Genomic DNA, 27,345 nt, shown 5'->3' with positions numbered 1-27,345 from the left:
AAACAATTGTCTTGGTACATAATTGTCATATCACCGCATTAGAGAATAGATTCTACCATCCTCTCTCAAAGTTTTTATCTCATGACCACACATTTTCTTTCTTCTTTTTTTGTATTCCCTTCATGCTCTCCTTTATTTCACTTTCTTTCTCTCCCTCTGGCCACTTGTGTATGTGTTAATCTGTCTCTGTCTTTCTCAAGTTGCAGGAATGGTGTGTGTTGTTGAGTGGACGGGGCGTCAATCCAGAGTGCGAGGAGCCTCTGAGCATCTCATCCGTGATTGGCTCCAATGCCTCCATCACCATTCCTGTCGTAAACCCCACTGCGCTCCCAGTCTCGTTCGATATCACACTCACAGGTCGCAGGCACTTTCTCCAATAGACATTTTGTCACTAGTTTGTTCTTGTTGCATATATGTGACACTGTGTGTACTTGGCATGTCTCAGACGAGGACCCGAGTGGAGACCCCAACTGCCATCAAGTCACTACAGAGAAGGAAGTCTTCTTTATCCCTTTGAGCCACACTAAAGGTGTGTTACCACATGACAAAAAACCCACTGCACTCTACCTGCTCAGTACCAAAGAGCACACAGACACAGTTAGAAACTAGCTGGTGAACACAGTGCAGCATTTAGCAGCTACAGACAGGAGCTGGTGGAGACAAAACAGAGCTTAAAGGAGACAGATTATTGGACTTTCATTCATCAAATGGACACAAACACGACTCCAGCTGAATGCTAATGTTGTTCTCTGACTGCTACATTTAAAATAAGCAATAATTTGATAACATGTTCGCAATAAAGTAAAGTTTCCAGCTCCCAACTGGCCAAAAGATCGATTCATGCAGCTATAATTTTTCTGGACCTCTCAATGTTGTGTCTTAGGCAACAACTTAGTCTTCATTAGCTTCTAAATAAATGAACCTGAGTCTACATCACAGGAAAGATTTTCTTACAAGCTGAAGTTTGTTTCTTCTGGCTTACTTGGAATCAGCCTCAATGGTTTTGCAGATATCCACACGAGAGCTGCTGCAGTGCATTTTAATGAGTCATGATTTCCATAGTGAACATTTTGTATTTCTCCTCTGGTGACCGGGCAGAAAACGTATTGATGACTGTGTATTTGTCCCCGTCTTTGCTGCAGGTATACAGATCAGTAAAGGAGCCAGTTTCAATGTGCCCGTGGTTTTTGCACCTAACTCTATGGAGCTACAACATGCCTGGCTCTGCATTACTATGAAGCCCCGCAGCAGCACAGACATCGTGAGGTGTGTGTGTGTGCGTGTGTGTGTGTGTCTTATTGTCTACATAAAAGGCAATATCTGAGTCTCTAGACATTCAGTAAAGCTCATTAGCTTCTGCTATGCCTACATACAGCTCGGTTTCTGCATAGCCTGACACTGTAAACAAAATGAAGAATTACGGGCAAGTGTTGAAAGTGCTCAGTGCAGTGTTAGAGCGCATTAAAGATGTTCTGTTCCATGCATGGTATTTGTACTGCCTAGGGGTGCTATATGAGGGCATGAGAACACAGTGAGGGCAGTATATTGTGTATCATCCATCCATTTCCCATTCCCAACCTGGTTCACAAGTAGCTGTCCCATTGAGCTTTGGGCTAGAGGAAGGGAGGGTACACCCAGGACAGGTCGTCTATCACACAGACAAACACATTCACACTCTCTTTTACACCTTAAAACACCTGAAGGAAACCCAGGCTGGCAAAGGCACCTTAATCCATTACTTTTACAGTTTGGTACAGTGGCTTTGGCTCAGTTTACAATGTGTGTCAGTGTGAAAAACTCTTCTGTTCTCTACTATTCATACCTAAACATAAAATACAAACACAAATGCAGACTCATTGCTAATCCTAAGTGTCGTAAAAGTACTGTTTACAAAAGGCTCTCCATAAATATTGCAGGTCAGAGCAGGAATTGTCAACCATCTGTTGGATTTACCCTCTCCGTGGGATTCCCATGGAAGTGCCTGTTGAGAACTCACCACTTGGCGCGGTCTATTGTGAAGTGGGCTGCCAGCTGGAGAAGAAGGTGGATATACTGCTCACTGGATGTGTGCCGGGGAACCAATACCGGAAAGGACAGGAAGGTGCGTGCCAGTGTGTGAGTTCACACACCACATGGTCTGACAATATCAGGAAACAGTTTTGAGGATCTTTTCTTTAAAACTATGTTACAATGATGGCATATTTTCCATCTATACTACACCAGACAGGAAACTCAGCATATTTGATTAGTGAGGAGACTGTCATCTAGTCACTATAATGATAAAAAGATGAGATGTGTCAGGATCTGTCTGATTAGCTCAGCAGGTAATTGATTGATGATCACGTTGTATGTTGGCTTTGTGGTTATTAATAGAGCATTTTTACAAGTCGTGATAAGTTGAGTCATAATCAAGTGAGGACAAAAGACACAGGGCTGTAGTTATTTTGATAATCACAAGGTGTGATTTTCTTTTAGCCCAATAGAAGTCAGATGTTTAACATATCCTGACCTGAGGACTAACACATGTAACACACTGCTCCTGCTGTAGGATTTTGTGTTCAGGTAAACATGACAAATTGCATTGTGCTGCAGCTGAGTAACAATGAGCAGAGTCGATGCTGCATTTGCTGTCTTCTGTGTCTCTACAGGACAGCTGCGGTAAAAGGCTTTTGTTCAGCTGAATTACATACTTACATACTGCAGGTCTTCATGCAACCACTTTAGTATCTGATACTGATCCTAACGTATTTATTTGACTAAGAAAATAATCCTCAGCATGCTTGAATAAAAATAAGGAAGCGCCAAAAATAAACAAAAAATTCCGACGTTCTAATTTCTAAAAGTAAAAGTACAGCAGCACAGTAAGTTGTCTTTCTTTTCTGGTGTTCCATGCACCTGCTCAATCATCGTCTTCTCACTTCTTACTTGTGGACAGTTTCCCAGGTGATGATGGAAGACTTCCTGTGTGAGGTTCGTTCAGACACTGAAACAGAGCACACAGAGGTGAAGGACTGCCTTTCTATCTCCGTGGAGAGTGCGAGGAGGGACCCTGAGACTGGCATCGTAACACTCACCCTTAATATAGTCTATACTCCCCTCAGGCCATGCAGGTGACAGTACTACACACACGCAAAAAAAGCATGGCACACACACACAGGTATGCAGGGGAATGAAATACACTCTGAGAGACTTTTTGTTGTTGAGATTCAGCAGCTTTGGAGTTAAATCCTGTTCTCCTTACAAAACCACTCCACTGGCTGTGCTACCAGTTAAAAACCAAAACATTGCACACTCAAGGAAAAGCATTATACACACACAGAGAAGCCGCAGACACACACTACAGTAAAAAACCAAACAAACATACAGACGCTCGCACATTCTGAAACACAGAGCGATCTAGACATACACAAACACTCATTACCAGAGAGAACTAAACACATACACACTCGGAGAGTGTGAGAGTATAATGCAGACTCTGAGAGAGGCACGCAAATGGTTCAAAAGTTATACACACACAAAACAAAGAGAAAAAACAAAATTGCACGCACTCAAATATGCACTCCTCCTGGGTGTGTGGGAAAAAAAACCAAAAGGATGCTAATAATAAGTCAGAAAAACAAAACAAGCACACAGACACACAACAGGAAGGAAGGCACACAGACAATCTGTTTGTTGCTCCCTCTCTCTCTACAGATAACACACTTGCGTTGAGCGCTGTGAGTAAACACTGCATTCATTTATCTCTTTTCTTTCTCCCTCTACAGTAGTCTCTTCTCCTCTTGCCTCTCTCTTCCTCCCATCTCCTCTCTCTCCCTCTCTCTCTCAGGTGGGTGTGGCCTCTGCATTCATTTATTACTGACTGTCTGCATGTGCTGAGTCTTAATGTTTAAAGCTAAAGGTTGCTGTGCTCTCTCAGAGGTAAAGCTCATTAGATGCCTCCGCCTTAACAGCGCTTGCCATGTTAGGTCAGATCTCCATAGACAATGCATTAACTTTGGTGTGACCTAAAAACACATTTGATACTTTTTTAGATTGAAGACACCAGGGATTCTCCTCCTGCTTCTCTAATCAAACCACACGGTATTTTTAAACTAATATTTAATAGCTTTCAGTGAGAAAAACTATTTATTTAACAACCTTTATTTCATACAAAAGTGATACCTAAATTGTTAATAGAGACATCACAGTTAACCTGATTCTAGTCATTATTCAATCACCAATATGTTTGGCAACTGAAGCTTCTTGTGTTTGAATTGTGACACTTTGATGAGGCAATTTTAAACTGTCAGATCAGTCTGTAATTTTTTCTCGCTGTGGTTTGGACAGAGTTTTAACTCGCAATTATATTTCAACCAGCACTCCTTTGTTAAGTTTTCAGTTTTTATTTGTTCCTTCTGCATGGATATAATTATGAATATCCATAATTTCAAACAGAAAACATTTCTAACCAATGCACAAGAGGGAAAATATAGATGGAAAATAATTTAAGTCACAAGTTGCTAAATTCAGGAGCGTTTCTACAGTCTTCACACAAACATATCAATGACTACAAATAGAGGAAGGACCACTTCCACTGTATGATAAGAAACATAAACATGGAACAATGGAACAAACAAAAACAGACAAAATACTCAAAGATCAATACTTGTAAACACTTGTGTGCTATGTCCACCCTAGTCCTTTAACTACACCCGTCCCATACAACCTACCAATCCCAGAGAGGGAATGTCCTTCATCAGAAGATCCAGAAGCTGCTGAATCTGCAAAGTCTCCGGGTTGCGCTCCATCAGAAGACCAGTCTCCAACTTCTGAAGCTTTGAGAAGAGGGAAGACAAGAAGATGAGAAAACAATGTGGACATTTAGTAAAGTGACTCAAACACTGCTAGATTAACAGATGATGGTGCCTGTATCCTGCTGGCTGGATCTCCAACCCAACCCTTCCCTGAAGTCTATTCATTTTACCCTGAAGGGCTGGTCCTGCTGGTTGACAAACATATTGTTGTCAGGCTTGACGTCAGTATGCAGGACACCAAGTCCCTTGAAGGCATCCAAAGCAACCAACAGCTGCAAAACAAGAAAGGACAAGTTTGGGATTCAGTGTTGTTGTGTAAGGGTTAGGGTTAGGGTATGGGGTTTAGAACAATAGTCGGCTTGTTCCATTTTTAATGATACATATCAGCTGTGCAATTGGTCGAACCTCTTCCACCAAAGCAGCCTTCACCAATAAACTGCTGCTGGGTAGAACTTCACCTGCCTCATGATCAGTGTTCCTAATTTAAAATATTCTGCCACCTGCAGCTTCAGCTTGGCGCTCTCTTGCTATTTGCAGCCCCAGTGGACTGGTTGCACAGCAGACATTTTGACTTACCTCAGCAGGAAAAACACATGCGACTTAATAACTGTGTAACAGTGGCTCAGTCCCATGAGTGTCAGTGAACCAGCACACACAGCAGCAAGACCTCCTCTAAGTGGAAGGCAGCTATCATTAATAAACCTGTGAAAGGTGCCCTGTGGAGTTTTCCTGTAAACAAACAAACAAACAGTTGCTCAACAAAACACATTGCATGTATCCTAGAGGTCCAGCAAATGTATCGGATGTATTTCCTTTCCTTTTTTTTTTCCATTTTCCTTCCTCATAAAAGATTTTTAAAATATTTTCAACCCAGCATTGTTTACATCCATGTTAACCAGCTTGTAGTGCTAGTCTTCCCTACCCCTGCTGGTGCATTGCTGCATTTCTTGGCACGTTACCACCACTTGTAGATCAGTAGAGTAGTGTGAAACCATATGTAGGTTTGTTTTTTGCATCACCCACTCGAATGTTTGCCATGGTGCACACTTGTGTGTCAAAAACTCATTGATACATCCACCTTTTTAGCTTGAAATGAACCTATCCTCCACTGTCCTCCTTGCTGTACATTGCATATGACACCCCGCTGAGTGAAGAGTGCATTCATTTATCAGTTCCTGTCTTCATCTGTGGAGTCCATTAATGAGGCGTGCTCTGGTAGAATCAATACCTCCGAGAGCTAATGACTTCTCCATGAGGAAATGACGGGGGGTGTGGTGCTGCTAATAGGCTCTTCCATTATCTACATGTTATTCCTCTGCCGTGGGCAGTGAGATGAGGAGACCCAAGTATCATGAGCTGAAAGCGGGAATATTAAAGACCGGTTTAGTGAATCATAGATCTTTTTTTTTTTTAGATAAATAGGAATGTTCAAATTACACTTTTCAGGATAAATAAGAGTGGAAGAATGATTGGAAGAAAACAGACGGGTGGAAAGCACTTTTTAAATCTGAAGTATTCGTCCGTGTGCCACGGTGCGCCAACTGTATACAGGTTTTCATTCCAGTTTAAACGAATGCAGCTCATTTCACTGACTAATTCCTCTTCTCTGGATGAAGGTAATCAGCAGAATCAGCCGGGGCACTCACACGTTGAATGTAACCCTGCATATACTTGGACTGTATATAGTATCCGTGCTTGAACTGCTGTTTTTATTTTTTGCTTAAAGAAAGATTTCATTACAATAAGAATAATGGCACCCTTTTATTGCTGCCCTACATTGTATGTTAAATAGAGATTGGATAAATGAATCAGAAATGCTGTAGGGTGCTTCAGCAGGCTTTAGTTTCTTAAAGTAAAGTTATTCCAGAAATGCAATACACGCATGTACAAAGTAGCTACAAGATACACAGCAGAGCCAGTTAATCTTGTCTGCTGCCCTTTGCGTCTTGTTTACGTAGGAAAAAGTAGCAAACTACAGTCAAATTTACAGTAATTTTGTGCTTGGTTTAGTTTGAAAGTATTTTCTATTTTAGTTGTAGAGTTTCAATGAGAAACATGACTGTTTCCCACAGAATGACAGGAGGGGGTTATGTTTCTGTTTCCCAAAGGTTATTTCTTATTTCACCATTTTGGTTCTGCTTAATTCTCCACCTTATTTTAGTGTTTACTCTCAAACATTTTTTAATCTGCTCATCATTTTTAAACTAAATAATTACTTATTTATTCGCTCCTCGGCACAACACACAACTCGACACACTTAAACCATTGTTTCCGTGAACTTCTCAGACACACGTTATTATATTACTCTGACACATCCGTCAGTACTTTCTTGGTCTGTGTGTGTGTGTGTGGCCGTGTCTCAAGGTCCAGCATGCTACTGCATTAAAAAGGAAAGAGTGTGATCAGACATCAAGCATCAACTGTGTTAATCATCTCACCTGGCACGGCTCTGCACTGAGGCCTCCCCTCACCTCCCTTTCTCTCGCTCCTGCAGCTGAACGCTAACTCAGCCCCCCTCAACACTGTAGAACATCTTTGTGAACCATCTCTGACCCTGCTTACTACTGTGATTAGTTTTACTCTCTCATCAGCGGTGCGGTGAGGTAGCTCTGCCTGAAAGTGAAAATAAAACCACCCGAAGTGTAGAAATCCTTTCGGTTCAGGCCGCTGCAGTCTAAGTAATTAATGGGAAACACTGATACATTTTACCTGCTGTTGTGCGGACTGTGTAAACTTAGCACTGAAAAATTCATGTAGCCACATGTAATAATGATAATATAATAATGTGTGTGTGTCCAGGTGTGAGGCGGTCTTAGCTGTGCAGTGTGTGTCCGGCAAGATCTGGGAGTTTCCCATCACACTCGTTGCCACAGAGCTTCAAGTGGATGACGTCATCATCACTGAGACCACGGAGTTGGGAAAGACTTCGGCTTTGGGCTTCCGTCTGACCAGCACCACCAGGTGTGTGTGTGTGTGTGTTTTTGTTGTTGTTGTTCTCTCACTCACCTTCTTTGTTTCAGTCACTCGTCCTCCATCTAGGTTTCCTACTCATTATTATTTCCGTTCTTTATTCAGGGAAACCTTGACTGAGCAAATTGCTCTTTTACAGCAATGCCCTGATCACAACAAACACAAACAATATACAATAAATAGCCCAAACGGTTGACAGTTAACAGTTAAAACAAGATCAAGTTAAAACCAGTAAAACCAGTTAAAACAAGTTAAAACAAGATAAAAAACACTGTATATTTACCATACCATGTATTAAAACTTTAAAATGGTTTACGGACACAAGTTTGTCTAATTTCAGTGTCTCTTGCATTAATCAAACTACATTAATTGCAAACTACAATAGACTGACCTCCTAACATGAAGTGTAGCATATCGTATTGGCAGTACAGTAGAGAGACAGGAGGGCATGCAGCAAACGTCCCAGTCTCAAACCCAGGACGCTGCAGTAAGGACTTGATCGATGGTACACACTCCATGTGAGCTGCTGCTGCATTCCCACATAGCCCTTCTTGATGAAAAGGGATGAATAAAACCTTTTGAACTGGGAACCAAAAGTCCCTTCTGCACATGTTTTCCTTTCTGCGACATCTGGAGATAAATTAGGTCTGTAACAGATAAAAAAAAACAACAGCAGCTTTGAAATGCAATTTTCACAAACAAAGAAATAACAACACAGCCGTCCTGTTGTTCTTGGTATTTACTGGCACAGTGTTTGAATGGATGCAAAGAAGACATGTAGAGGTGGAGAATGAGACTGAAAAGCAGAGAAGCTCTCTGTAAGAGCTTTATGGTTGTTACTCTGCTCCTTTAGTACAAAACCACAAATAAACAATCATCAAATGAAGCTTTCTAGCTCTGGTTCACTCGCTCTGCTCTCTCGTTCTTTCCCACTCTCAGCTTGTTTACACACACACACACTCTCTCTCTATCGAGTCAGGAGTTCAACTTCATAACTTTACTTGTAACATCAATAACGGAACAAGAAATGTTCACCCCTCATCCTAATATTGATACAAGAAGGTTAGAGTGTGTTCACTGTGTAGATAGAGCTGTCTCTGGCCAATCGGTGAGCTGCCCTGCAGATTCCACCTCAATAGTTCCAGGGTCAGAAAATAGTACCCCTAGAACAGTGACATTTTGCTTCTTGGAGCTGTGACTGAAGAAATGAGCTAAATGGATTATTTATTTTTAGAACACCATTTCTTCATCCAATCAGTGTTTCATTTTAAAAGACAGAATCAGCTCTTGAATCTGTGTTGTTTCCAGGATGCCGGAGCAGTTCACGGCGGCGTTCCTTCCAGGCAGCAGCAGTGAGTTCACAGTGACTCCAGCTTCAGGAATGTTACCTCCCATTGGATCTACTGGAGCTCTCATCACTGTGTCCTTCACACCCACAACATACTGCAAGCACAGAGCGAGACTAAGCATTCAGGTATTCAAATGATTTTGTCTGTGTTTGGTGATGCGTTGCAACAAATTTGACTGACAATAGGTTTTATTTTCTCCACCACATCACTGGTCATGGTCACGTTACCATTCAAATATGACGGTGTTATTGTTACTTTAATCCGTTTTAAATCATGCAGTACACTCAGCTGCAGATGTGAGGAGCCACAGTTCAGGTCAAAGTTAAACATGCAGAATGAGTTCCATCCGTGGTGACCTACAGACTTATCTGTTCGTATACATACAAACTTTTACCAGATTTACTCTTGTTACAGGCAGCAGACATGCAGTGGACCTACGAGGTCAAAGGGAACACTCCACATGACACCAGTGACAGCGCTCAGCAGGACTTTGTGGCTCGGAACGTCGGGCTTCCAGCCTTGGCTACCTCGTCCCCTCTCAAAGTCCGCAGATAAAGGACGTTCTCACTCTTCAGTTCCAAAAAAAAGCTAAGGATTGTCATTTTTGTCTTGTTTCCTTTTGACTTTTTCACACTGGAGTCACTACTGCGGCAGCTTTTTTCACCTTTCATTTACCACACAGTCACCTTCAATTAAAGACATACCTTTATTTTGAAAATGAACCATTATTTGGACAGGCACACAGCCACATGGTGGCGATGGCTTTCACCGTCCTTCTTTCCTCTTAAATGGCTCATTAGTCGTGTTGGTGTTTCTCATCAGCGCTTCTAATGAGCTATTTTTCTGCCAGTACAAAGATGTGCTTTTCTACCTTTTGGCAAGTCGGGGAAATTCAGCAGGAAAACCAATGAAAGCGTCACAGATAACACATTACATGGCATGTGCTGTAACTGACACATACAGTCTAGTCAGCACAAAACTCCACATGCAAATATCCCTCTGTAGCTCATCTGCCTCTCCTCATCTCCTCGTCCTCCTTTATGATTGGTAGAAGTAAAATCCATAAGGGATAATGGCGTTTCCTGGGTTCATCTCATCATGAAAAGAGCCAGTGTCCCTGAAGATTCACACATTAATGGTTATGATGTCCTTATTATGTCTCAGGAGTGCACTTCAAGTAAAATGCCACCAACTTTGTTTTATTCATCCTCTCCTTTGTGATCCTCTGTTCAAAGTACAGAGAGAGAGTCTGGCCATGAATCTCATCCACCTCAAACTGCTGGTCCACGTTATATTACACTAACCAGGGCAACCTTGAAATATTAAGCAACCTTTGTGAAAAGTATCTTCTATTTAATAAATCTAACCACATGAGCTTTAAGAAAGTTGCCCGGCGTGTCGACCTCTGTGCATGCAAATGTAGCCAACTGTAAATCCCTGTAGCCACAAGACAAGTAGAAGTCTCAATGGATGTTTTCAATATTTAAATATATTTTAAGATCTCTATAAAAATATCCACCCTGCTCTGAAGTTTCAATGTTTTATTGTTTTGTAAACTATTACGATTTAATGTGACTTTGCCACTGAATAACAGAAAAACACTAAAAACAGATCTGAATCAGAATTTACTCATCCTTTAAGAAGATACACACATTAATAATGGTGTTAATATTGGCATAAAATGAGTTTGTTCAAGGTTTATCTGCTAAATACTGACTTGAATCTATTCTATTCTAAACAACCAGGTTACATCTATGTGCTGACACTCCAAAGCTGAAGTGGCTTCTCTGTGTTTCCAGCACAGACAGTCTGACAGTGGCTTGTTAGCTCTGTGGATAGTTTGGTTAGCTCTGACTACCAGCTCTGTATGGCTGTTTCTGGTCAGTCTGTCATCCTCTACAGTGGCTGCCTGCAGGGAGGCAGCTAGCAGTCACATAATTAGTTGAATGGATTTCTCATTTGTGTGTTAAATTAAAGGATTTAATTTAATTGTAGTATAGATACACCTGTACCATTGAAAGGTGATTGAAAAGCACAAGTCAGAGGATCCTGGATGAAATCAATCTGCCACTGGGGAGAGGATTTACTTTCCAGCAACACATTGGGCCTCGTGCACATTTTCCGAAGGTGAGGATTCGCGAGATTAGATTATTTGCATAATTGACAGGCCTAAAATTTCCTTATGGGGCTATCTGTTGCACACTGATTGATTTCTGGGAATGAAACTCCACAAAGAGTTAGCAGAAGACACTCCTGAGCATTAAGTTCTGCAGTAAGACCTCAGCAGACAAAAAGATAACAAGTTTAGCTATGTCTCTAGCGCTAGACAAGACAGAAGAATTAGGAATAAATATTAATGAAACAGCTGTTAACGACGTTTACAGAGCTGCACTGAAGCAGTCACGGACTATCAGGAGAGATTCTTCAAGTTAAACGCTCAAAAAACATCCTAATGAAAGAAAGCTGTGGATGCCCGTGAACAAGCCTGGTTAGTGAGACCCAATGAGTGTGACCATGAGTAACTCTTGCATACCAATATACTTCTGATGATGAAGATCTCCGTTTTTTTCAATATTTTTCCACTAATTCATGTTCAAATATATAAAAAAAAAAGTTTAAAAAAAGTTTGAAATGCGGATGTTAGCCTATATCTAGATATTATATATTTATATATAGCATGTGTGTGTGTGTGCTTTTACCTTTCTTGTGTGTCCACATATGGAGCTGTCCTATGGCTCACCTTGTGCCTGTGGAATTATTCACAAGGATGTTACGCTCAGTTATGCGTCCATTAAGCACCATCTGCAGCCCACTGGAGCAAGAAACGGAGGGAGAGAGAGTGATGGGATGAGTGAGGAAAGATGGAGGATGGGGGCCAAAGATGGAGAATGGAGAGAGAGGAAAGAGGAGAGGGTGAAGGACATAGAGGAGGGAAGCGAAGGATGTGGTGGAAAGATGAGAGCAGCAGATACGGGGAAGAGTAAAAGGCGGGTGTTTGTTCGAGGATGAAGGGAAGACACTCTGCATGTGTTTTGCATAATATCATCAGTGAGGGAATGGGTGTGTGTGTGTGTGTGTGTGGCTTCTGTCCGACAATGTGCATCAATGAGCGGTTGTTGATTTCTGTCCGTAGATTACCTGCGGAAACGAGCTCCCCTCTTGCTTTGCGGGTGCGTTGCCCCGGCAACAGATGAGCCAAGCTACCATTAATTGGTGGATGGTCTGTTATGATGCCTAGCAGTAGCAGGAGATCACAGTGAAGTCAGGCGCTTAATGATGAAACCATGATGACGAGCCGCCAAGTGCTGACACACCAAAGCCGCTGACCTCTGAACAGAACAAGAACTTCACTCCACGCTAGGAAACTTTGAAGCTACAGTTCGTGGATCATCATCATGATGACATTTTTACATAGTCAACTGTCTGGCTGTCTTTTCTTATCAGTGAACTGTTTAATATTTGAAATGGGTTTACATGGGCTGATTGACAGGCGGGTGGTTCAGAGCGTCAACTCTCCTGTTTATGTCCACCTCACTTGGTAAACTATCAATATCAAGGCTGCCCTACATGTTTCCATAGAGCACATTGACCTATTCAACATATTTTACTATTTTAGAGAGAATTAATAATCTAGGTTAGTGGACATCTGACACTGATGTGCGTTCATCGGTCAGACTGGGTTCAGACTGATCACAGAGCTCGTCGTCTATCCTTGAATCAAAACATTATTTATTCAAATCCATCCTCCTTCTAGCTATCCCGTGTAACCTCTTATTCTCATCAGGGTCGCAGCTGTTTTTTATTCAAAGCTGTGTTGGTTCACTGGAAACTCTAAATCATAGCTCTACCTCAAGTGCACAGTGGTGGGGGGTGTAACACCTGGCTATTGGCTCCTGTAAATGCCAATCAATCGTCCGTGACAGTTCTTTCCCGATCTGCCTCACACTTAAAAATGAGGAGGCAAATAACACGCGGCTTTCTGTTTGACCGATGTGCCTGGAGCAGGTTTGTTTGGTTTCACAATTCCAGTAAAAATTAGAGATGCTGAGAATGAAAACATTTCATATTTCCGACAACTTTGATGTTTGGTGACAGGCGAGCCATATGGCGCTGCGTTAACTAATCCTTCTCGTTTCCCAGACATTCCTAAATGGATTATCTACTTGGCTGCTTAATACTATTTCATTTTCATTCTGTCACAGAGACTCCTATCCCCATACATCACTCACACTGGGATTCAATTAGCATGGCAGTAATTAAGCAGGGGCGGCTTCACCCTGAAATACACACAAAAAATTGGTTGACAGCCTGCCAGTAGAAGGAAGAAGAGTGTGTGTAGGTGTAGGCTAACAGCAATCCAGTAAATGACAGCACAAAGATCGGCCTCGGTGACAGTTTGTCTTCTCTGGTGCTGGCCACTTAGAAGACGCCGCTGCTTTTGTGTCACTCATACTCAACTGTCACTTGCTAATGATGTACCTGATTGTCTCAGTGTCATGTCAGGCTGTGGTGGCATTCACTGGCATATGGCTCATGTGCCATCACTGTTGCAGTGGTATGCCTAAAACGTGGCAGATGACTCATATTCTACTGATATTTCTTAGATTAAATCAGAATTCTATATACAGGGTTCCCATGGGTGCTTGAATTCCTTGAAAATGCTTGAATTTCAATTCAGTGTTTTCAAGGTTGTGAAAATGCTTGAATTTTTTGTGAAGTGCTTGAAAATGCTTGAAATTTGTGTGATGCCTATCTCAATAAACCAAGAGAAAACAAAAAATGTTTCCTAAGCGGCTACGCGCTTGATCCGATGCCTTTACATGCAGAACTCAGTTATCATACTCGCTTGGTGTTCTGCCGAGAAATAACAGTAGACTACTATCGACACCTGATACATTACATTCCAGTAAATCATGAGTGTCTCTTGTCTGTATTTTGTCTTCCTGGGGCTGGTACAAAGCAAAGCATACTGGTTGATCATCAAGCAGCACTAGCATGTATCTTGTTAATGGACAGGGGCAGTAAGTGTGGATTGGGTCTGTGTGATGGTCCTTGCTGATAGACATACTTTAGCCCCCTTCAGGCATTTGTCACTGTTATTGCGCTATGGTAGTTACACAATACACCGCTCACAAGCTGAGAATACAAGCCAATTCACAATTAGTTAAAAATCAAAACAGTCAATCTACCACCATATGAAATAATGCTAATTAGACCCATATTATTATGCCATACAGTGGCACCGCTGCGCTTCCCATGACCATCATGGCAAACACAACTAGTAGGCTACCTATTCAAAGGGGCTGGAAAAATGGAAAAACTGGTGCTTGAAGGTGCTTGAAAAGTGCTTGAATTTGTTCATGAAAAAGGTGTGGGAACCCTGTATATAGCTTGTGTACGTCGTTAAAGGGTTTTTGATGTAGAAGCATTTATGCATAGTCAGTGTGTTACCTACAGTAGTCAGTGGTCTGTGTGGTCTGAGAAGCAGAGGGAAGTAGAACAAAGCACTGCTGTGGACAGGACAGCGCCAAGGGAAAGGGCTGTCTGACGGCAAGGCACAGTCGCGTACTCTTAAACGGATCTTTAGCAGTGCTTTGCTCTACTTCCGTTTCTCCAAAAGCTGGGCTACTGTACAAACTGTCTACTGTGGGTGATTGTAATAAAGTGCTTCATACACACATAAAAAGAAAAATCACTTAATATGGAGCTATGGTTAGGTGTTTTCTCATAGTCGACTATGTCATCTGCATCTCAGAGCAGACGTCTCCCCACCTCTGATTCCTTTACTCACACGCTTAGTTTGATGTCAAAGAGATGGATGTTTGAACTAGAGGAGTCAGATATGTATACACAGAGACATAGATATGCAGAGTTTCAACAGAAGAGAATGGTCCAGTATCTCAGAGTCCCACACCTGCGAGTTTCGAGTAGCCAATCACACGTCCTCCCCCTCCGTCTCCCGCCGAAACAACCACGCGTTCCTTTGAAGTGAAATCTAATTATTGCCGCAGCACTCCTCCACGAACCCCGCACGCGAGTGTCTACACTTAAGCCTCTGAGCGAGGGCGTGCGCGCACCTATCAGGACTCTCTGTGGTGAACATGACAGAAGAGATGGGGAGGAAGAACGAGCTGCTCAACCCTGCTTTCATCTTCCTCCCCTCCTTTTTACTGCCTGAAAACTCAGCTCTGACACACAAAAATCACGGCGTACGTGCGTGTGAGAGACATTGCTACATATTTCATGCTGCTGATGATCGCAGGAGTTATCATTCTGCTTGTATCCGAGTATTTGACAAAGCAGGTGTGTGTGTTTGTGGAGGCAGCTTTGGTGACTTGACAGATTGTATGCGAGTGTATGAAATGCTGTGTGTTGGTATTTATTTAAATGTGTTATTACACGCTTTGAGGCTCTCACGCTGACTAATGGTTGTGTGTGCACATTTTGAACGATGAGCCAGCATTGTTTGTATGTTTACCGTGGTGTGTGTGTGTTGACGTGATGGCTTTTCTCACGCAAGCTCTCCTCAAGCCAGCGTTCAATACCTTGCGTCTTGTCTCCGTCGATGTAGACAGATAGAGAGCTGAAAACGCTCCGCAGCAGGATATGAAATATGCTAATGAACCCACATCATAATAACCCTTCATCACGCGCACGGCAGAAAGAAAATGAAAAACTTTGCAAAGGACTTTTGTCTTTTTCCGCCCGTGTTTCAAGACAAATTTGAAATGATCTTATCCTCACCGAGGTGTTGAGAAATGGAACTTGCATCAGGTATTCCCTGCTGTATTAAGACATCAATCATAAGGCGAACAAAATCTTTCTGTTCAAAGCCACACACCAAACATTATGACTTCTTTTCATTTCAAAAAGTCTCTCACTTCCATTAATATCATTTTGTAGCTGTTTATTTCCCGCAGCACACGCAAAGAGCGAGTATACATTCACAAACAGCCACCACGCCTCTCACAGCAGGGGGGATATGCAAATGGTAAACATTTCTGCTTATGACTTAACAGCATAAAGAGGCAGATAAAGACTAAAACATGTTTAAACCACTCCATTTAAAACCTGCAAAGCTTTTAAATAACAGGCATTAGGGAAATAGCAGTACTTGCCTCCTGGAGTGTGTGTATGAGCCTCTTCATAATAAAGTAGAAACAAATTCATTCAATAAATGTTTCAGTTTCACATATTTGAGTGATTTTATTGAAACCTGGAGTAATGACGAGAGGCTCAGTGGACCGCTGCGACCTACAAGTGAGGGTAATGTTTTTTTTAATTATATTAAAAATGTCATTTTCCTGCAATTATGTGTGACTATTTATTGCCAAGTGATGTTGAGAGTTGCTGGTATGTAGATTTAGTTTCAATTTCCAGTCTTTTCCAGGAATCTGGAATACCAAAATGAGATAAATACCTTAAAATAACAGCTTGATGTTGCACTGATACTCTTCTATTCCCATTCTGCCCACTCTTAGTTTCTGATGGACAGTAAACTGCTGCTGAGTGTAGCTGCTGTTAGCTAATGTAAGCTCAGTCCGTTAGCTGGTCTGCCCAGACTGAGCTCAGACCACCGGGGGGCGTTTGTGTCGTCTTCGTGTTCACACTGCTAGCACAGGACCTTTTGGATTGGCGGGAAGAGGAGATTTTCAGGCCCGTGGCAGGGGGAGATGCAGAGGAGTGACGCTCAGCAGAGGTAAAGAGGACAAGGGAGGAAGCAAAGAAATAAAAGGCGCCGAGCTGGGCTGACTGCTGTTGGGCGAGTAAGTAATAAAAGCTGGCTGCTGTGTCTTGGTGTTTGGCTGTTAGTCTACTATTGTCTACTATCTACTACTGCTATTTTCTCATCATGAATAATGCAATCACAACAAATACATGTGTATTATATGAATATGTACATGCTGCAAAGCTGCAGTGATTGAATTCTGAGAAATGAACACAATGCGAGCACACACTGTGCACTCTTCCATCATGTTAACTTAGTGCCAAATGAAATTAAGGCGACAATTCATTTCGTTAAGGACCCTCAGAGAGCTGTTTCTCTTTTGAAGAATCATCGGGTTCATTATTAATTCTCAGCAGGAGCTGCACTTAAAAACACTCGAGCGCTCCAACATCAAATTGCAAAAAAAAAAAAAAGTCTAATTAAAAATGACACTGAGTGGAATTTATAATAAACAAAACAACTCAGACTTGCTCCATATCGTGTCTGTATCTCCTATCCCAATGAAAGGAGTACTAATGGAGTTACAGGTTCCTTTATAGATTGACATTTTATAATAACAAACATATGATAAGCTCATAAAATACAATGCAGTGTTAAAGATTTGAACCCTTTTTCACCCTTTCCCATCCACATGTAGTGCAAATGTACTAAAGGAAGTGTAAATTAACATGTTTATGTGTATATTAGCAGTTGATCCATAGAGAGCTGGTGGCACTAATACTTCTCTCAGGTGCTGTTCAGCATTTGCAGAAGAAGGTGGCGTGATGAGATGCTATAACCTGACCTTCAAGCTTTTAATGGACTATTTGTGTACATGTAAACTGAAGGATAAGTCCCCCAGAGAGATAAAGAACTGAAGAAGCTTTTGATTTGTTTGATTTGATTAGATAATTCCAATGTTTGGCATAGCACAGCCAAATCTATTTATTTACATACATCTATTTACATGCATCATTTAATGTGCTATAAAATGGAAAGACCTGGAGTAGGTTACAAGTAGTCAGGATTTTCGGATTTTGGAAGCATGCTGAGGCCGATGACCTGCAAAGACATCTATTGTGAGTATGGTTTTGAATTGTTGGAAAGCTAAGATCAAATCACTAAAAGAAATGTGAGTTTTATGTGTTTTATTGATTCAAGATGAAGTCTCCTCTTTTGCTCGGTTATCATGCTGCTGAGTTCACACCATAGTTCTCATTTACATATTCCTTCTGTTCCTGTCAGACGACAACACGAATATGAAATTTGATTGCAGCTCATGAATACCATGTTGACCAGCAGGCATTTCCAAACCAGCGAGCTGCAGATGAAATCATTATTCTATGATCTCTATGACGAAAAACAAACAAAGCACAAGTCAAAGGCAGCAGCTATGCTGTGAGACTGACTATATTGGCAATTAAAATGAGAGAAAGTAGATGCAAGAAAAAGGTCAGCCAGCATCTGTCACCACATCCAAATGAGCTGCAACTCATGTATTTATGCTCGTACAAGCCCCAAATGTCTGCATCATCATCTGCATACATTTGTATTTGAACTTCAGAGCAAGCTAAGGGCACGTCACTTACATAGACATTATACGCGTTATAGTCTAATATGGAAGCTTTTGGATCAGGAGCAGTCCATCCTTTCATCATGCAGGATGTTTCAGATGCTCGTATGAAACACACGAAAACAAACTGACAGTCATTTTAGCGTCAATGGAATCTAGAGGTAGTTGTAAAATCTCTCTGTGATCAATAGTGTAATGTGAAAGACGCAGCATATGGATGTGGAAGGGGAACGCTTGACTCTTGATTTGGCTGGCCAAAGACTGAGCAGTACTGGGAAACACTTAAGTATTGAAAGAGACCGTTGGATCTAAAATACTTTGATAATCTGAAAGTGTACTAAAAAGAAGATAAGTACTTGGTTAAGGTTTTACTGGCTGCTAGTAAGAAAGCAATTACTAGAAAACAGTGCTCCCGTACACATAGACAGCGGCTAAAGAAATGTTTCTAATAGAAAGATGAATACATATTGTAACAAGACAATCCCAATGGCAATGAGAATATGAAAAATAGACAATAGACGGTTAACAAGTAATAAAGATGTAAGTGGACTTAAATAATTATGAAGAATCAATCAGCACACAGCAATGACACACACTATTTGGATTTAGGTCGGCATCATTTACCAAAGGCACGCAGGCCCCATCAATCACCAGTAATTGGGGTGATTTACATGTACAGACACTGGTTTGCATGTACATCATTATTTTGACTCATTTGAATATGACCTCCAGACCTTATCCTCCTTAAGTTGACCAACAAATCTCAGTTCTTACCTGCCACAGCCACCACTGTGTACTGTAATTCAGCTGTCGTGATGTACCGGTTTTGTGGTTCTGTCTATCCTTGAAAGTCCATCAGAGGCTCCTAATTCAGTCTTTCTTTTTTCCCACTTTCTTTATTTCAATAGCTGATTTGTCAGCAGCGTCAGTACACAGACTATCTGAATTTAAAAAAGCCCTCTGTGTCTCACAGCGACAGTTTTTATACAAGTTGACGAAATGATTGCTGGTAAAAAAGGAAGAGTTGTGGCCACAGATGTTTTTTTGTGTAAAGTTAAACAGCCCGAATATTTCCTAAATTCTGTGAAATCTGACATTTAACTATTGTAGATGAGTACTGACGGCACAGAGAAGCATCCACTGTGTTTCTGAATCAAAATGCTAATGCTATTAGAGCCACATGTATGAACAAACTGATCATACAACTTATTTAAAATTATGTTTTTTTTGTAGTCTACCTTTGTGCAACATTTAACTCATCACTAGGACACGCACAAATATAGAGTATGATTTAGATTGAGGTATTTGTTGGATGATTTATAGTAGAAAGGACGATGTAAAACAAATTGAGAGAACAGAAACATTGAGATTTTCTTTTTCATTTCATAGACCTTTTCTTCCAGTTATGGCTCCTCTGCCGCATCACAGGTAAGAAAATCTTTTTTTTTTGTCCCCCGTGTGCAGCTAGCGTTCACATTCCTGAGGAGAACATAACCATAAACCCATCAAGCTTTAAAAAATGAATTATGTTCTGCTAGTACAGCGGCCCCCTCATGGAGAGAAGTGACCCTGTTGAAAACACACATAACACAGATATTTTAGCTCAAAGAGTAATTAAGGTTATTAATCAAACTGTAAATACTAGATTTGGTTGAGAAAATGTGGGCTGCTCATATTTTGTCATATTTGGTCATGTCCAAAGTTAAAAAGTTTCTGGAAGGATGTATCCAACTTCATTACACACCAACTACTCAAATGTTTTGTGTTTTTTTCTGTTTGTTTTTTTGTCACCACCAAGCTAACACACTCCCAAACGTGGCGCCCAGTGGAACAGCAACTCAGTCATCAACAATACCCCTCGGTGATGCTTCACACGCAATTGATGGCAATAAAAACACATATTACGAAGCTGGATTCTGCACCCATACATATGATCGACTGAACAGCTGGTGGAGTTTACTCTTGCCCGCCATGTATAGTATCTCATCTATTAGCATCACCAACAGAAATATAGTAGGTGAGAGGATCAATAAAGCCGAGATCCTTATTGGGAATTCCCTAGACAACAACGGCAACAACAACCCAAGGTAATCCTGGAGAATACCACATGTTTGTATTTCCTTACATTGTTCATGTGACCAGTCTAAAAGTTGTTAAAACAAAAATAATTCCACTTGATGAGTCGAGAGTGGAGTTCTGGGTGAAATGCTCCTCTTGCTTCTACCTTTCCTCGTGAGAAAGTTGGTAAAATTAAATTTCATAATTCAGGGAAAGTCTAAGGCGACTTGCCTGATTGATTTTTTTTTTTTAAATCATGGGTCTACAGTACTTGTTTAGTTCTGGCCTGTAAGAATTTCAGTTGTAGTTGCAGCATCTTTTATTAAACCAGAATCATCCTGTAATTTTTGTCTTTTTTTCTCAGGTGTACTGTCATCGACTCCATCCCAAACGGAGGTACCAGTACTTTCGACTGTGGAGGCATGATAGGTCGGGTGGTCAACCTATATCACAGTGGCTCTGACCCACAATCTGTTATGTCTGTGTGTGAAGTGGAAGTGTATGGAGGTGAGTCAATCCGAACTTGACCGTAACGTTGTTACCACCAGGGGGAGCTGAACAATCTGGTGGAAGGTGAACCGGGGTTATATACTGGTCAGCCATAACATTATGACTACTGACTGAAGTGAAAACCAACAATTATCTTGTCAGTGTGGGTGGGTTATATTAGTACTACTTCGACACGTACTACCTACCTAAGCATTGTTGAGACTATGCACACCCTTCCATGCAAACAGTATTCCAGACTGTGGGCCTTGCCCAATGCAAAAAATGGTTTGAGCACAACAATGAATTCAAGGCGTTGACTTGGCCTCCAAATTCCCCAGATCTGAATCCAATCCAGAGGTCTTGTGGAGTCCATGCCCCGATGGGTCAGGGCTGTTTTATGGGACCTACACAATGTTTGGCAGGTGGACATGACACCATGGCTGATCATTGTGTACTGCATTGGTTGATTAGATGATGAGCTGTAGGTGAAAGGGACAAAACAGACGCAAAGGAAGGGAAAGCAAGGGGGGAACACTAGGAAGTGGCAGGCAGACAGCTTCAACATTACAAGAATTTATTTCTGTGATTCTAAACCCGAGTACAGAATATTTCTTCCTGATTCTGACACTCTGGACCTTCTAATTAAAAAAGTAGGTTGGCTGTCTCTGCTGCAGCCTCTTCAAATCAAATGTATGTTGCTCACATTTTCCAGAACTCTACCAGGCTCCTTCGCCCTCCTTAAGTGTGGGGGTGAATGGTGGGAGCATAATATTGGTGGACAAAAAGCTGTCTTGGTCGGATGCCCTGTTCTATTGCAGAGACTTCCACCGGGACCTGCTCAGCATACGCAACGGAGAGGAGCAGACGAAGGTGGAGGAGCTGCTGGGAAACCCCACGTTCCCCGTCACCGAACATGTTTGGTTGGGACTGCGCAGGTACTCTGTCTAATAACAAAATCTGTTTGTCAGGCTTGACTTTTTTGTACTTTTATTTTTACATTTTCTTCAGTACATATTGATGTTACAATAAAAACCACATCAGATACAGATTTAGTGTATTGCTGGATCTACATAAGCTTATATGGGAGCCCATTTCCACCAAGATAAAAGGCAGATAGAAATGAAAATACTCACTGACTGAGTATATGTGACTTACTGCTCTGTGTAAACTGACATGGGCAGAGAGACGCATATTCTTTCCGAAACGGACCACGGCGCATTTTGTATCTCATAATTTTGATATACCATATCTTTTATTTTTATCGTGCCTGATTTTTAATGTGTATTTTTCTTTTTTAATGAAAATGGAAGTCAATATAATGACACAAAGGCAAAATTAATGAATTAATAAGTCATAATGTTGACTTAGGAACTCCCAAAATTAAGTATCCCAAAATTATGAGATAATAAATGTAAAGTTTTTGAAACTAAGTCAAAATTACGTAGTACTATGCTATCCCCAAATTACCACTTAAAGTTGAAGTTAGGAGGTACTGTGTCAAATTCTTGACTTCCCATGAGTGTTTTTATTTTTTTTATTTTTTATTTTTTTACCTTGGCAGAATTGAACTTCCATACAAAGAGTTAGATTTTGGACTACTGTGAAACATTTATCAGGGAAGAGACTAGTGTAATCTGCCTTTCTCTCTCTATTTGTGCACTTTTTTTATCTTTTCTATTGTGTTCCAAAAGTATTCTTTTATCAAACTACAACCCTGAGTTTAAAGTAGATATATTTTAATTTAACTCGAGTACATTTGATTATGCTGCTCTTTCCACGACTCCTCCAACCCTGCTCTAAGATTTATCAGATGGCACGACATTGTTAGTTTAATTGTGAGGTGTTGTTTTTCACCTTTATTGATCCAGGGAAGATTTATTGAGCGGCGTGTCCTGTTTAAGCAACTCCTTGCCTCTACAATCACAAACTTACATGCATTTTCACTTGGACACTGCCAGGTGTAACAGCAATCTGCCACTGTTTACCGCCGAGCATCTCCGCGGGAAGAGTCGGGTTTAGGGTGCCAAGTGGAAGAGTACACGAGGAGTAGTTGTTAGAGAGGTGGAGAGTTTTGTTCTGGGTTTCCCGGCTTATGTTTTCCCATCTGGTCCAGAGATTTAAACACCTCAACAATTCTTTCTGGATGGCACCTGGTGAAGTGGAAAATATTTGAATGTTAATTTAATGAGAAAGTGAAGTAAAAATATTTAGTTTGGGACAGACGAACAAAAGTTATTATAATTCCCAAACCATATTTGAACCTGTAGCATCTTCACGGTCACAATTTTTCCAATCTCAAAGATAATTCACTCTCATTAGTGTGATATCAGAGCCATTTATAACAACGCTGCACCGCCAGACAGCCATCTGGTACGTTAACAACAGGCCATAAAGGAGCAATAATAATCAAACAAAAGTCACAGTCAATAAGCTCAGATTGTGACAAAGTGCCATATTAATAGGAAGATCCACCTCCACGAGGGAGAAGCTGCTACATGTTATACTTTCCACTGTTTGTGGCCGCTGCGTTTCACATGCTGCTCACATTCTGTACTCTAAACCAAAGAAAAGTTCAAGTATCAAGCCGTGTCTTTTAGGTACCTGATGGGTGAGAAGTGGTTTTGGATGTCTGGCGATGATCCTAATGACTACAGCCACTGGAGACACCAAACTCAAAGCCCCATCAGGCAGTCGAGCAGTCCTTGTGGCGGCATTGAAACCAGCGCCCCCTTCCACTGGACGGATCACTCGTGTGAAGATCACGCAAACTTCATCTGTTTTGACGGTGCGCTTCCACTCTCATCATCGAACAAAGTGTAGCAGTTTCAATCAGAATTCAATAATTCAACCTCGGGAAGCAGATTTCTGATTGGAGGGAGGGCCATTGTCTTGATGTGGTTAGAGGATATTTTGAAATAAGATTACTTGAATATGAATCTGACATTCAGAGCAAAAGCAGGTAATTATGAGGTAGTAATTATGATATTACGATGATTACCGTGGTAACAGCAGGTGTGATTTAGGCCCTGATCAGGCAGGATGCTATTTTTACAATCAGAGGCGACTGAGGTTCAGGGCCTAATACTACAGATCCCAGAATTCTAGGGGCAGCAAACAAAACATTGAGCAGCTTCTTTGCCAGTAATATAACAGATGAACAAGTGTTACATGTGTTTACATGTACAAACAAACGAATGTTTCAATAAAGAAGTCTGTCAATAATCTGTAGATGCATATTTAATGCTACAACGTTTCAAAGTCTATCCCTCATTCTTAGGTCGGAATGGTGGACCCCGTCACTAACAATGAGAAAATTATAGAAAGTAAATATATTGAATGGCTATTGATTAAAAATCAAAAATGAAAATCTTATGAATATAACTTAGTAAGTAATAAACTGTCAAAAATAGATGTGAAAATTCGAGTTAATAGGTGGAAAAAGCTCTCTGAATGTTAAACCTCAAAAGACATTAATGCTGCTCTGAACTCATCCCTGCATATAAATGATGAATTAGAAGAGTACTCCACTGATTTACCATTGCTCTCCTCAAACATTATCGGACTCACAATGGACTGTTTGTAATCCAAAGTGATGTAGCAGAAAAAGATACGGTCCTTTTTTATTCCACGCATTCTTCTTCCTTATCAAGATATGGCACCTACATGACCAATAATACAAGTTCAGCACCAAGCGATGCACAGCTCGTACCGACAAAAGTCTTTGTGCAACTTTTCTCAAAAACAGTAGCACCCCTGGAAACACTCTGATGACCTTTACTAGTCAAAATAGGACAAAAGAAGACAGCTGTAATATTTTTTTTCTGACATTATTAATAACCTGTGTTTTAATCTGACCTTTCAACCCTTCTGCTCCCTCCAGGTGATGGCACAGATGTACAAAAAGTGACGTTCTTCAGCAGCGCCAGATCACCGAAATTACCACCATGAAGAGAAAGTCTCAAATTCATCGTGTATTTTCCAGCACTGGGGCTTCATCATCTTCTCTTTCATATCAGACTACCATGTCTTTACTGTTTTTTAATATATCACAGTACATATTTTAGGCCAGAACATGAATGTGAAAAAAAAAGTCAAACATATTTATCACATAATAGGTTTGCTGTGGTGTGCACATCTATGTCCTCACAACTCTATTCCATTGTCATAATACTGGAGACCATACTGATATCTATACCAAGGTCCATAGCCAAGGAGTTCAATAAATATTCATATACTTACGTTTAAAACAAAAGGCTGAGTGTTTTTTTGACTGACACGTCCACTGTGTGCAACTCAAATATACTCAAACTGAAGCACCTTCAGCCAGACTTGTGTTACTCCATATCCTCAAATTCCTTTTATGTAGAATAATAATAATACAATATAATTCTGTGGTATGAATTACATTTAATTACATGGTTACTAGGGCTAAATATGAAATACATAAACCATGCTGTTTACTGGTATGGGGTGCCCTTTGTAATCCATGTCCAAGAGTCCATTTCCCCGGATAAGATGGGTTTTATTCGTTATTTGCCACTATAAACACGCTCTGACCTCCTCAAGCTTTTATTTTGGCACTTCCTGTTACCGGCATTTGAATTTGCATTTTAGCTAAATATTTAGTTTCACCCGAAACATTTAGCTTCAACATTTATATTTATATTTATATTTAACATTTAGATATATATTTAACATTTAGCTTCAACATTTAGATTTAGATTTATATTTAACATTTAGATTTATATTTAACATTTAGATTTAGATTTATATTTAACATTTAGATTTATATTTAACATTTAGATTTAACATTTAGGTTTAGATTTATATTTAACATTTAGATTTATATTTAACATTTCGATTTAGATTTAGCATTTAGATTTTACATTTAACATTTGGATTTAGTTCACAAATATTGTTCTAAATGTGCAAAAAAGTGACCAGTTTTTCAAACATTGTTTTTAGCTAAATGTGACAAAATGTTGGTGTTATTTTCAGAGCGAGACACTTTACAAACGGCACCCCATATACTAGATCCTCAGCTGGTGACTGCCTTTTTGCCTGAAGCATGCACTGTATGTTTAGCCTCAGGCTTCTCACACAATATCACGTACGTAGGCATCGTTTGCATATTTAAGAGCCGTCACATGCTTCTAATTTTCTAATCAATCAGCTGGAGACAAAACGTTTTCATGTTGCCATTAGCTTATGTGAGGGAAAAAAAAAAGGAATAAATCTGCCATCATCTAGTATGTCCAGGAGTAGATGAGAATTATTTAAGATGTGATGTTACAAGGCAACCCTCAGGACGGATTTTTATTCCACATAAACTGTGCGGCACGTTTATTGATGCTAACCTTTGATGGCATCATTCAGGGAGGTCTCGGTGGACCGCTGCGGCCTCCTCCACCGCTCGTTTGACGGCTGATTCTCAAATGGAAAAAGACACGATGGCTCATAAACTGGACGGCATAATGGAACGAAGCTGAGCAGCTAAAATATACTAAAGGCTCAACCAGGCAGTTTTATAAGATCTGACTATCTATCAGTGTTCCAGTGGTCCCCTTTCTTCTCTGTCTTCTCTTCTTCTCCCTTGATAAAAAGGTCAATGTGAGCTTTTCTTTAAAATAATCAAAAGCATAAACATACTGTAGTCCCCACATATCCTTGAAATTCTTGAAAGTTTATTTGAAAACAGACATAAATAGACATGGGTCATTGAAAGTGCGTTTTAGATTTTATAATTTATAGACAGCACAACTGAGAAGCCTCTCTCTCTCAGTTCTCTGTGTTTAACCTCGACCCCTGTCTTAAGAACTCTGCGTTGGGTCCTTGAAATTTGAGAAGACTGGGCCTGGGAACAATGGGAAAATGTCTTTATAGTTTTTCTCTGTGGTTTAAGGTCTTCTCTGTGCGATTGTTCCAAAAGATCTTGCCTTAGTGAGTTGAAAAAAAAATAAATCAAAGTAAGCATTTTCTTCTGCTCGAGGACTTTAGCACCTTCAGGGGTTTAAATTCAAATGGAAACTGAACATCTTTGACCATCCCTGGAGTTTTCCCATCCAGCTTCAGTCAGCAGAAGCCCGTGCTGTACGTCAGCTCGTAAAGCACAAAAACTATTTGTGGAGTGTGTTCATTACTCTTCCGCTGAGCGTCAATACAGGACTGGAAGCAGAGTCCGAAGTTAAAAATGTCACTGACAAACTTGCATTGTGTTTCCAGTAAATGCTTCTACTGTGCTCACAAAGTAATTACTTCACTTGCATAAGCCTGTCCTTCGCATTTTTAAGTGACTGCTGCATTTCTTTAAAGAGATGTAAGACCTGTAATGTAATAAAGAAAGTAAATGTCCGGCTTTTATCAGCGTATGCCCCTCAAAATTCACCGCCACCTCCTTCCCATCTA

The 27,345-nt window shown here is 40.7% G+C and overlaps 2 protein-coding genes across 7 annotated transcripts in view; both read left to right on the top strand.

The window, feature by feature from the left end:
* LOC104936889 (cilia- and flagella-associated protein 47) overlaps positions 1 to 10,635 on the top strand; it is a 50,385-nt gene extending 39,750 nt beyond the window's left edge. For 3 of the 5 annotated variants that reach the window (XM_027291799.1, XM_027291800.1, XM_027291798.1), the window contains 8 exons: positions 201 to 357; positions 446 to 529; positions 1,143 to 1,266; positions 1,917 to 2,101; positions 2,936 to 3,110; positions 7,593 to 7,754; positions 9,072 to 9,237; positions 9,527 to 10,635. In XM_027291799.1, coding sequence (XP_027147600.1) covers positions 201 to 357; positions 446 to 529; positions 1,143 to 1,266; positions 1,917 to 2,101; positions 2,936 to 3,110; positions 7,593 to 7,754; positions 9,072 to 9,237; positions 9,527 to 9,667 — 1,194 coding nt within the window. In that variant the 3' untranslated portion in view covers positions 9,668 to 10,635. Of the gene's footprint in view, positions 1 to 200; positions 358 to 445; positions 530 to 1,142; positions 1,267 to 1,916; positions 2,102 to 2,935; positions 3,111 to 4,677; positions 5,453 to 7,592; positions 7,755 to 9,071; positions 9,238 to 9,526 lie in introns of those variants that run through there. The other 2 variants (XM_027291802.1, XM_027291803.1) reach the window with 2 other exon arrangements.
* A 9,115-nt stretch (positions 10,636 to 19,750) lies between these two features.
* Positions 19,751 to 25,146, top strand: LOC109138114 (uncharacterized). Of its 2 annotated transcripts, XM_027291453.1 has the most exons (6): positions 19,751 to 19,821; positions 20,192 to 20,480; positions 20,816 to 20,958; positions 21,653 to 21,875; positions 23,538 to 23,725; positions 24,821 to 25,146. In XM_027291453.1, exons 2-6 carry the CDS (start codon positions 20,365 to 20,367, stop codon positions 24,886 to 24,888), a joined length of 738 nt encoding a protein of 245 aa, XP_027147254.1. In that variant the 5' UTR covers positions 19,751 to 19,821; positions 20,192 to 20,364; the 3' UTR covers positions 24,889 to 25,146. The 2 variants fall into 2 exon arrangements, with proteins under 2 accessions (XP_027147254.1, XP_027147253.1); XM_027291452.1 differs by lacking the exon at positions 19,751 to 19,821 and having other exon boundaries at positions 19,988 to 20,480.
* The last annotated feature ends 2,199 nt before the right edge of the window (positions 25,147 to 27,345 follow it).

Source organism: Larimichthys crocea, chromosome XIX, assembly GCF_000972845.2.
Source record: "Larimichthys crocea isolate SSNF chromosome XIX, L_crocea_2.0, whole genome shotgun sequence".
Classification (NCBI taxonomy): Eukaryota; Metazoa; Chordata; class Actinopteri; family Sciaenidae; genus Larimichthys; species Larimichthys crocea.
The sequence above is the reverse complement of the archived record's forward strand: the minus strand, read 5'-3'. Positions and strand labels throughout refer to the sequence as shown.